Source organism: Centroberyx affinis, unplaced genomic scaffold (genome assembly GCF_046629955.1).
Source record: "Centroberyx affinis isolate AG114_WGS23_722 - 3 ecotype Tasmania unplaced genomic scaffold, CSIRO-AGI_Caff_v1 ptg000281l_1, whole genome shotgun sequence".
In the NCBI taxonomy this organism is placed as follows: Eukaryota; Metazoa; Chordata; class Actinopteri; order Beryciformes; family Berycidae; genus Centroberyx; species Centroberyx affinis.
The window spans coordinates 473,914-484,850 of record NW_027278960.1 but is presented as its reverse complement, the minus strand read 5'-3'; the positions used below and the strand labels follow the sequence as shown (position 1 = coordinate 484,850).

At 41.3% G+C, this 10,937-nt stretch overlaps 1 protein-coding gene across 1 annotated transcript; it reads right to left on the bottom strand.

Moving 5' to 3' along the window:
* Positions 1–577: 577 nt before the first annotated feature.
* Positions 578–10,648, bottom strand: qng1 (Q-nucleotide N-glycosylase 1). The gene is made up of 7 exons (XM_071513504.1): positions 10,582–10,648; positions 7,661–7,887; positions 6,105–6,252; positions 4,489–4,601; positions 3,516–3,659; positions 2,409–2,604; positions 578–1,344 (listed from the first exon to the last, which is right to left on the bottom strand). Exons 2-7 carry the CDS (start codon positions 7,877–7,879, stop codon positions 1,115–1,117), a joined length of 1,050 nt encoding a protein of 349 aa, XP_071369605.1. The 5' UTR covers positions 7,880–7,887; positions 10,582–10,648; the 3' UTR covers positions 578–1,114.
* Positions 10,649–10,937: the final 289 nt, after the last annotated feature.

Sequence of the window (10,937 nt, the reverse complement as noted above, 5' to 3'; positions counted from 1 at the left end):
CCAGTGGTAAACAAAGGCGACAGCGCCACCGTCAGATCGTTTCTTCAGCTTTTGACTGTTTCTTCTTCTTCTGTTTCTTCTTCATCATCTTCTACTGTTTCTTCTTCATCATCTTCTACTGTTTCTTCTCCTCATCTCCCAAACCCTTACACATTTTGAGCTAGAGACTCTGTTCCAACTTTAAAATGTTCACTTGAAGAGATATGTGCAGATCTATTCAACTTTTTGATACTCCTTATACTTCTAAGTATTTAACTCATTCATTATTCATTCATATTTTCTATCCACTCGATCCACGAGAACTAGAAGTTATCTGTTACCTGGCAAGCCCTCTCTAAAGCTGAGGTTCTTGAAGTTGTTCAGCCCAGGCTTTACACTGGCTGGTACTCCTGTGAAAACATACTGTAGTATCCAGGTCAGGACCACACACAGCCAAGGACTCATTTTAGGACCTGACCCACACACTGCTCTCAGAGTATGCAATGTCAAGCGAGAATGGATGATGTGGAAATATGATCTCCCCTCATTCTTTTAAAATAAGAAACACAAACATCTTAAATTTTTTGTTTACCTTTAATTACCTTTTTTTTTTTATTTTATTTTTTTTAATCAAATTATAAAACTGGTGTGTGCAGGACCAAAGTGTATAGCACTGCAGAGTTGTCAGTCATTTTCAGGTGACAGGGAGCCTAGTCGTTAGCGAGACTGTCCCATGAGTGCAAGTTCACAAGTTCAAATCCCTGTAACTGCAGACGTAGCCATGTGTCCTGTCAAAGTGTCCTTCAAACCACGACTTGCTCACTCATTCTAAGCATCTGATGTGATGTGAAGCATCTGATGTGATATGTTTAAGGCAAAATGCTTTAAACATAAAAAAAAATTTCAATCTCAACACCACGAAACACTTTACTTTTTGTCACTGGAGACAGGTGATAGTGCTACTACCATCATGGGCAAGCTACATTTGAACCAAACTAAACCTGTTTATATTACAACGAGAGAGAAGTTTATTCTATATCAGCTAACTGGCACAGGGAGCTGCTTGGCTTCATCCCAGGGAGAGGCACTGCTGCCCGGGCCTGACACTGAGAACGTACTGCTGCCAGCCAGCTGGTCAGTAGTAAATACAGCGCGTGTGGTGTATGGGGATGTGGGCCATCTCTTTATGGTGCTGCTTGGCGTAAGGCCAGAGGTAGAAGTCGATGACTGCAGAGTTGATGTTGCAGGTCTGTCCGTCTCTCTCCTGCACCAGCTTGCACAGGTGGGCTTGGATCAGCTCCACTGACCAAATAGAGCAACCGCGGATCTCAACCTCTCTCCTGTCTCCTGACTTCAGCAGCTCACCTGGGGGAGGGAGAGAGGGAGAGAGAGAGAGAGATGTTAAAGGGTTTAGTTAAAAGCTTAATTATGGGAGGATGAAATGAGGGGGAGGCACAAAGTAGCAAAGAAAAAGGGGAGAGAAAGAGACAAAGAGGAAGCGAAGGGGAGACAACAGAGAGAAAGACCGCATAATATACACATGTATGGAAGGTGGCTTTCTCTTTTTCTCTCTCACACATTCTTCTACCTTCTCTCTATCAGACAGATAGATAATATTACTAACAATACATACTGTATATTGTTATTCCATGTAATGATGGGTTGCTGTAGTGTCTGTGTGGGAGAGAAATGTACTGTTTGCCTTTCTTTCGTTTTTCTCGAACACTGTTGGTGCACATTTGCTTTGGCAATACTGTTACAGAACAGTACGATAAAGCTTGTTGAATTGAGTTGAATTGAATTAACACACAAACACACCAGTTGACTAGGGCTGAACGATTTTGAAAAAATATCTAATTGCGATTATTTTGACTGATATTGCAATTGTGATATGATTTGCGAAATAAGAGGGAATGATAATTTTTACATCATTATTCTCATTTTCATTGAAAAACGTATTAAAATGATTATGGTGTGATTTTTGCGGGGATCTGTACCAAACAAAGATGTTTTCTTAAGTCTGGAGAATATGATGTGTAGGCCAGGACATCTCTGCAGCACGACAATATTTAATTTAAAATGGTATTTTGACACACATTTCGCCTTTAACAAATATTGCGCCTCCTGCGATTTGAAAATTGCAGTAGGTCATATTGCGATTTCGATAAAATTTTGATTAATTGTTCAGCTATTGTTCTTCTTAATTAATTAATCTTCTTATTCTTCTTAATTGTTCTTGACTATTATTTTGCTCTCGGACAATTTCATTTGTCAACTACTAGACAGAAAAAAACACACATACCCACCCACCCACCCACCCATACACCCACCCATACACCCACCCATACACCCACCCATACACCCACCCATACACACACCCATACACACACACACACACACACACACACACACACACACTCCAGTCTCACCATTCTTGAGTGCCTGCATCAGCGTGTCAGAGTATCGCAGCACCCCGAGATGGACCAGCCCCTGTGGGACCCTGTAGTCGGCGAACATGGTGAGACAGTCCAGGTTGGGGATGTCTCCCTCTCCTCTGGCCTCCATGATGCCCCAGAAATCTGCCACCAGGATCTGAGCTCGCTTGTAGAACGAGATCCTCTGACCCTGAAACAAGCAGCAGGGCGGCTCCACTGTTTACACATGTTGTTTGTTTGTTTGTTGTTTCTGCCTATCTAACCTGGTGGAAAAGTTATTGCTATTCACAGACAGACAGATATTCTCATGCGAAATTAACATCATGGCATCCTTGTGTGTGCAGAGAATATAATGTATTCCTTCATAGATTGTTGCAATTTATACAACAGTTAGTTCCAGTCTAGTAATATGATTGGACAGGAGGCTGATATACAGTATAACAGCACTGGGACGTTTTACTATACGTATCACTCCACTTTACAGCTGTTCTAACACAAACAGTTTATTGCTTGGCAACGCTTGGTAGTGGAATCGTGAGGGAACTGTTTTGCTGGCGGAGACGAATAAAAGACAAAAATCATGACTATAATAAATAGCTTTGTTTATAGAACTGTTGTATAAATAATATGAAGAGAGAGCATTAGACTATCTGCCACTCTCTCTTTGGCCAGGAGATGGAACTCTCACATCACTGCTGTTCTTTGTTTCACATTATGCTGAATGATCAATACATGACTGTAGCATGGATCACATACACTTAGTATGTGCTTTCAAAGTATTGTTTATGCTATGAATGTGTGTGCCATCTATGTTTTTACTACCTTGTGGATTCAAAAATGTCCACACAATTATAGAAAACACTGAAAAGTAGTCACAGCTTTTCTAGACCTCAGTAAGAAATGTTTTTTTTTTTAGGGTAAGGGATTAGTACTAGAATTAGAGATCGGTTAAGGTTAGACTAAGGGTTAAGTTGGACAAGTTGTGATGACGGTTAAGACTGGGATAAAAGGGACAAATTTAAGTCAACAGAGGGATGTGTGCGTTATGTGTTCATGCAATGCTGTACTTCTTCTCTCCGTTTTTACTCCTGTCACTCTAACCTTGTATGTCGTTTCGTCCCGGTAGGAGGGCAGCTTTTCCACGATGAGTTCCACCATCTTCCGGGCGTCGTTCCCGGCTTGGCTGATAAAGCTCCGGAAGCTTCCTCCGTGTTCCAGCAGAACACGGCCGCCTTCAGTGAGCACCTTGTTAAATATATCCAGTAGGTGATATGTTCGAATTTAACAACAAGGATGGGTAGGAGGTTAAGCGTCGTATACGCTCAATTTCCCCTTGTAATAAAGGGAATACAGTTCAGGTCATAATGTAACAATAACACACAAGAGGATGTTGTTATGGATGTAATTATGGAAATGACGGTGATAACAAGGCAAGGTAGAAGAAAGAAAGATCGATAACCATCTCCCTAGTTAGAGCAGGAGTTAGCATAACAAACAATTCCATTTTTGATAAGGCATAGCTAGCTTATGAAGTTATAAAACAAGAGGCACTTGAGCTGCCTAATGTCCCGCCATAATCACCATTAATATAACCATGGGACAATTCAATACGCAATATGGGGTTCACGATTCCATACAACCATGATGCGATGTAATAAAAAGTTCAATGAGTATGATTGTGCCGAATTATGTTTATTTCTGAGCCACAGATGTTTCTCGCAATGGCACTGGCTTGCTAGAATGTAAAAAAAAAATTAAAATGTCATTACAAAGTGTAATGTCTCATTTGTGATTACATTAATATGAACTCTGTATCCTAAAGCATTAAGGAGTTATAGTAGTTTCAAGAAAAGCAGTTTGTCCTCATTAATATGCAAATGTATGCAGCAAGGTGCTCCACCAGAACATCTACTGTATGGGTGGAGCCTGTGGTGTAAGTATGAAGTTTCTATCATGTATTGTTTTGGAGTTATTGCGTTCACAAGAATGTGACAGAGACGGACAAGACATGACAACATCAAGTCCTGCAGACCATGTAAAATGGAGGCGGGACTTAAAAAGACAGTGTCAGTACCTGGTGGCGCTCCTGCAGCATGGGCATGGATGTGGCGTTGTCTGATCGCAGGACACGTCCCAACTCCTCCATACTCATCTGAGAGAAGTACTTCGGATCGGTGATGGGCACACCTGAGGAGCGAAGGGAAGAGAAGGAACGGATGGGAATGAGATTTATTCTTAGCCAGGAACTACTACAGAGAAAAAACATCAGAAAAAAGAGGGTATGCAGGGTTAATAATGGTATAAAGTTCTAAAGTTCTACTTGGCTATAATGACAGGAAATTAACTCCACAGTGACCATTTCTGCTGAGAGGCACAAAGATTTTTTATTATTTATTCTGATCTCATACCGTCAAAACCCTAAGATTCACACTCTGGAGCGAGCTACCTGTGCTTTTCTGAGAGAATGTCTTGTAATTATAAAGGCCACAGTGAACACCCATGGAGAACACCATTCCATATGAGATATAATTGATTCATATCCAGAGTCATTCATGCTAATTATGAATGGTGCACCGACACATGCAGAGCTAAAAGCAATTTCCCAGCAGTCCAAGTGTAAGTGAAGGGCATATACACAGTAATGAGCAATAGGAATGCATAAGACAACAAAAGAACTGAACCACTGAAAAAGGGGCTTGTATAGGCATCTATTGCTCAAGAGACTAAGCCAACAAAAATGTTAAATCAATCTAAAAACAAGACTCTATCCTCAGGGCAGGAACCAGTCACAGTGGCAAGTAGTGGTAAATTTAACTACTTTACAAGCCAGATTTGGTTTTTTTAGAATAGAAGAGAACCTGGTTTTAATAGCAGCTATCATGTAAGCTTGGTGACAAATTCTGTCAAAACGTTGCACACTAAAAGCAGCGGGACAGCGATTGTGCATCACCTCCACTTTGTGCCCTGGACCTGGGAGAAGATGGCCAGATGTGTGCAAGCTAAATCAATTTTTAGTTAAGTAAATCAATACATTTTTAAATTCTGATAATTGTATTTTACCTAATTCAAATGCTGTCAAAGCCTTTCCGCCCACCGTGAAAAGAAGAATTCTGGGGGAATGTTCACTGTACTGTAATTGAGTAGCTTTTTTGTGTACCTGTACTTTTTGGAGTATTTTTTTAAGGTCAGTAATTTTGCTTGTACTTAAGTACGTTTTTGCTTAAGTATTGTACTTCACTACATTTCAAGTCACATCCGTTACAGAGTGAAAATTTTGTGTCTCTCTCCGTAAGCAACAGAAACTGGACAATCATAAATGGACAAATTGTGAAGCCATTCAGTGAACGATCGGCTTTACTGTGTTTACTGTACTTTATTTTTGTAATTTGGCAATTTCCAAATTTTCTGTTTAAAAGAATCAAATGTGAATGCTCATCCTTTTAGAATTGCATGGGAACGTTCTCTTTTCTAAAAAGTAATCAGTATCAGTAACTTACTCTTACTCTTACTTACTTTTACCTCAGTAGATTTTTACACCGGTACTTTTACTTCTACTTAAGTAAAATATCAGCAAAGTAACAATACGTATACTTGAGTAGGAAAATCTAGTACTCTTTCCACCATCATCTCTCCTTTTCACAGCCTCTCCATTCAGTGAAAGACTGGGCTTCAGTCCCTACAGGCTCTCACCTTCCTCCATGGCCCGTGTGATGGCAGCACACAGAGTCATGTAGCCTCTGTACGTGGTTCCTCTGTAGGTCACCTCACACTGCTGGCTTTCTGTCTCGGGCCAAAAGGAGAAGTTCATGGTATCTACCACAAACACCCAGTTCAGGGCCTGCAGCGTGGAAGACAGAATTTGTCAAGACAGAGTGAAGAAAAGGGCACAACCTCACAGTTAAGGTGCTGGAAGCTGTGTAGTGAACTGAAAAATGCATCCATTGGTGAGCAAGTAAGGGGGAACGTTTATTATAAACCAACACATTTCGGCGATTACAGCCTTCATCAAGGATCCAGGTGGGTCACTAGGGACCAGACCCAGACCTTGACAGACAAAATGTTAAAATTGGTATTCTGAAATTGGTATAATGAAATAATTAAAGACAGCCAGACGACATGGCCCTTACAGAAGTGACAATGGAACATACTGTGGCTTTTCCATCTTGAACCACACTGTTCTATAACAAATAAATTACACAGGAGTCAATTACAGGTGTGGGTGTGGGTCCACTGTAACTCGGTGGGTACAGCATGACACTCTCATTGTCGGAATTAGGGATTTGATTTCCATGGGGGAACACATGAAAAAGTAGGCACTCGTTGTATTGTAAGACACTTTGGACAAAAGACTCCATCAAGTGTGTATAATGGTCTCTCCATTTTCAAGTTTTGTGGAAGTAAAATTTCTAAGTGGGCCAATGTGGGACCGGCACTCATAATAACACAATTTATTTCCCCAATGTCTGAATAAACACAGTTAAAAAATAATTCTGGTTCCTCTGTAGTTCCCATAAACAGTGAACTTCTAAGATGTGATGGCATCATTTTATTGGTTCTGCGACAGATTTCACTGGGAGATCATGAGTTTCACGGGTCACAAGGGAGCAGTTACCAAAGCTTACTAATCATAAAATTCTTCTCAAATTTTATAAAGCTTGCCTATTTTCAAATCTATAACTTGGGTTTAATTTTAAATGTTATCTAAAGCACCAACAATTACACATCAACCTTTTTCACTGTCATCAGCAACATGTGACGTTACAAATTGTCTGCATCTACAAAACACTAACAACAACAACAGAAAACACAAACATAAGTGTTTAATTTTGCAATTTGTCTTAAAATTCCCTCCATCATCTGTTCTGCTTTAGTGTGTCTTGGGCTTTTCCTGATGGTTGTCATATATAATTGTTCAATGGTTGATTATTGATCATTTAGATCTAGTTAGGCTCATTCTCTGTAAAGCCCTTTGAGACGTGCATGTGATAAACGGCTATATAAATAAACAAACGTGAACTTATTCTGCATTATTAGTGCAGTGTTGCTGTTGCCTGCTTTTTTCACAAATGCTGTAAAAGTAGAAGTCAAAACGGGCAAAACTGTAACACAAAGTCTCTGGATACCAAATTGTTCACTTGGTATCCAATTGGCACCGTCTTGACAGCTGAAAAGAGAACAGAAACTCTGATATTTTGAACTAAATCTTTCATGTGGGAAGGAACAGCAGCGGTTCACTATTCATGTACGCTGCATGCGGTGAAGAGTGAGAGACTCCCCTGGTCAGAGGTGGGTGCCGGGGCCAACGGATTGGCTTTCTTCCAGCCGCTGGCAGTGAGATCCTCGCTGTGGCGGAGCGTGTAGAGCATCTCCGCCACCCTCCGCACCCCCTCCTCCTCCACAAACACATCCTGACTGCGCTCCGCCACAAACCGGCCAGACTCACGGGGAGAGAGAGGCGGCTCCATGATGAAGACTGTACAGAAGAGAAATACACTTGAAGGGACACGCATGGAGGCGTACAAGCATGCACACACACACACACACAAACACCCACACATTGGCGTGTGGTTGGAGTTTATGTAGTTGGATGTCCGTTATTTTCCTGGAGCAGTGATTCTCAACCTTTTTCATATCAAGGACCGCTAATTTAGTCCACATTAGGGCCACGAACCTCCATTTGATGAGATTTTGTCTCTCGAACCCAAATCTGAGAATATTTTTATTGTTAGATACGATTTTGTCCAGAATTCTTTGACTATCTGTATTGTAGGTACAGGAGAGATAACAGTGAAACTCTGACCAAAATAATCATTCTTCTACATTCTCTAAATGTGTTATTTGCTGGGGACCCTCTGGAACCCCCTCAAGGACACCTGGTGGTCCACGGACCACATGTTGAGAACCACTGTCCTAGAGAACCAGTACCCACAATTCCGACTTGGAGCGTCTGCTCTACATTGGTTATACTTTCATGCATTTACACGTTATTTGTCAAAGCAGGCATTCACCTGCAGACGTTTCTGACGAGGTAACTATGAAAGCAGTGATATCCTCTGACATGTAAACGCACGAACGTGTCCAAAATAAATCTAGCGTGTTCTAGGAGTGTTGCACTTTATTGATCCCCTTGGGGAAATTCAGGTGCCACCGCAGCAATTGGTGGAACAATGCCAAGGAACTCAAGTACAGGAAGGTAATAAAAGAAAAGAGGTAATAAAATAAAATAAAGGGAATGTACATAATATAAAACTATAGAGACAGTGCAAATAAATCCAAATAATAAATGCAGATATGTGTCTAACGCCTGCGTCTCCTCCACTGTGAGTCTGTGTAAATTCTTGGCGTAATCTTAGAAGTTTGGTCAGAGAGGTGCGTGTTACGTTTCATTATACAGGAGTGGTAGTGAGGGAGGGGAGGAAAGGAGGAGGCATTTTTGGAGAAATGGGATGCAGTCTAGGAATAGTGAAAAAGCTTTGGGACGCACCCCGTTTCGTAGTTTGTGTGACAATGCGTAGTTAAATGCACAGACACATCTGAGAGGTGCACATCGGCTACGCAGCCACGCAGCAGCTGCAAAACAGACTAATCGCCTTAAAAGTATCTTTACTCCTCCCCCTTTCCTCCCCCTCCCTCACTACCACTCCTCTCCTGCCAGGATGCACCATGGAGGAGACGAGGGGAGGCCATTTGGGACCAAGGAGGGACAGTTTATTTGCTACTCAATCGTCAAAAATGGACATCTGCCATTGATGAAGTGGCCCTATCATAACTGATGTAGCCCAAGCCCACAATATGCCTCATAGCCAATCAAAGTTTCTGTGCAGACCAAGCTCATATTCATATTAATCTGCTGAATGTTCATTTGATAATCAACACAGGCTATAAAGTAAGTCAGTGCTCATGGAGGAACCTTTTTCCTCAGCCTACACTAGTCAATGCATTTTCCTCAGTGGGCCCAATTCCAACAAATCTGACAATCTTGCAACATATTGCTTTTGTGAGATATTATAAATTAAAATAGGCCCATCCTACATATCATAATCCTTTACACTCGTATGTTTCCCTTAGGTTGTTTTTTTTTTTCAAGTTTTACCTATTATGATATTCTGGGTGTAATCACACTGACGTCACCACCCCCAAAATTGAAAAGACTTCCTGTGGAGGAAAGGAAACACCTGTGCCTCCTCCTCCGCTGAAGGAGACTTCGGGAGCGGCTTCTGATTGGGAGGGACAGCAAGCAGCATCAATTTCCGGGTCACGGAGTAAAGGAGGCGATAATGGGCGAAAGGAGGAGTGATTTTTTTGGAGCTTTGGGATGCAAACATGCTTGGACACAGACCTTAAGGTGCCACACAGTTTATAGACCGTAAAAAATAAGTAGCTACACAGCCACCATCATGGCACCGGGTTCCAGACTTCCTCTACGGCTTGTGCAACACTGTCATCTTGTGTACAGATAATATAATTAAACACAGCATGCACATGCACTAAAGCCCTGCACATATTACGCACAAAAACCAGACTGCGCGCAGCTTTAAACCGAGCTCACAGTGCTGCTGGAGGTTTGTTCAGCCGGGGCTTCTAATGCCCATTACTAAAACCAAAGAACTAAATTATATCCTTCTCTGCCTTCTTCCATTCATTTAAAAGCCTTCTGGCCTTTTCCCCCTCCATCTGAAGTGTCATATGGTGGCGAATAATGATATGTTCCCCGTCAAACCGATAATGGAGCACAGTGCGGCCCACTGAATGAAATTCATTTTCACTGTTCTTGCTGTGGTGAATCACAGCCACTCTCCAGTCTGAAGAAAATTATTTAGTTCACGCTTTTTGTCTGGAAAAAGCACTGTAGTATTGTCCGTGGGTCATTCAGTAGGCCAGTTATAGTGCCTTACTGCAGCTGTCACTATTACTATTATTAATTAAAAAGCGCATCTGGGCAAGAAACCCACATAAAGAACTGAGTGGAAAAAACACTTTACTTTGGCCCTTGACTTTGTCCCATGTATTTCACAAGCCAATGTACTTTCACTCTGCTGTACAATCCTGCATGTCTTGTTCGACACACACACACATCACCTGCTATCACATCTAAATTAATCGCTGTTAAACGGGATTTCAGTTAATTAAGCTACTTGTGCTTTATCGTGTAAAAAGGCTGACTTACATTTACTGAAGGCAAGGAAAACTTCCTGCAGACTGCAAGCTCATGTGCTTCGTCGCTTACTTTCCACTACCTGGTTTCACGCTGTTGGCCAATCAGAGGCTCTCCTTTGGAACCGTCACTGGCTGATAGACCAATCATGTGAAGTCATGACAGAAAACCCGGAAAACAACAATGGTATATTCTTGAGCAGGCAATTCTCAAATATAACACTATGGAAAAACATGATTAAAATATTTTTTGTGATCAAAATTTTATTTCGTTTCTTTACAGTGTAACGATAATAAATCAAATACACATACCCGCATATATCACATCCATGTGTCTATACATCTCCTTAATGATTAAATGATTAAAAT

Bases quoted from the DNA above. Each gene is read 5' to 3' on its own strand.
- qng1 (XM_071513504.1), bottom strand. From the start codon at position 7,879: ATGGAGCCGCCTCTCTCTCCCCGTGAGTCTGGCCGGTTTGTGGCGGAG. The intron at 6,253-7,660 runs GTACATGAATAG...TCCACGCTGCAG, and splicing joins CACTCTTCACCGCATGCAGC to GCCCTGAACTGGGTGTTTGT. The intron at 3,660-4,488 runs GTACTGACACTG...ATATTTAACAAG, and splicing joins TGCTGCAGGAGCGCCACCAG to GTGCTCACTGAAGGCGGCCG.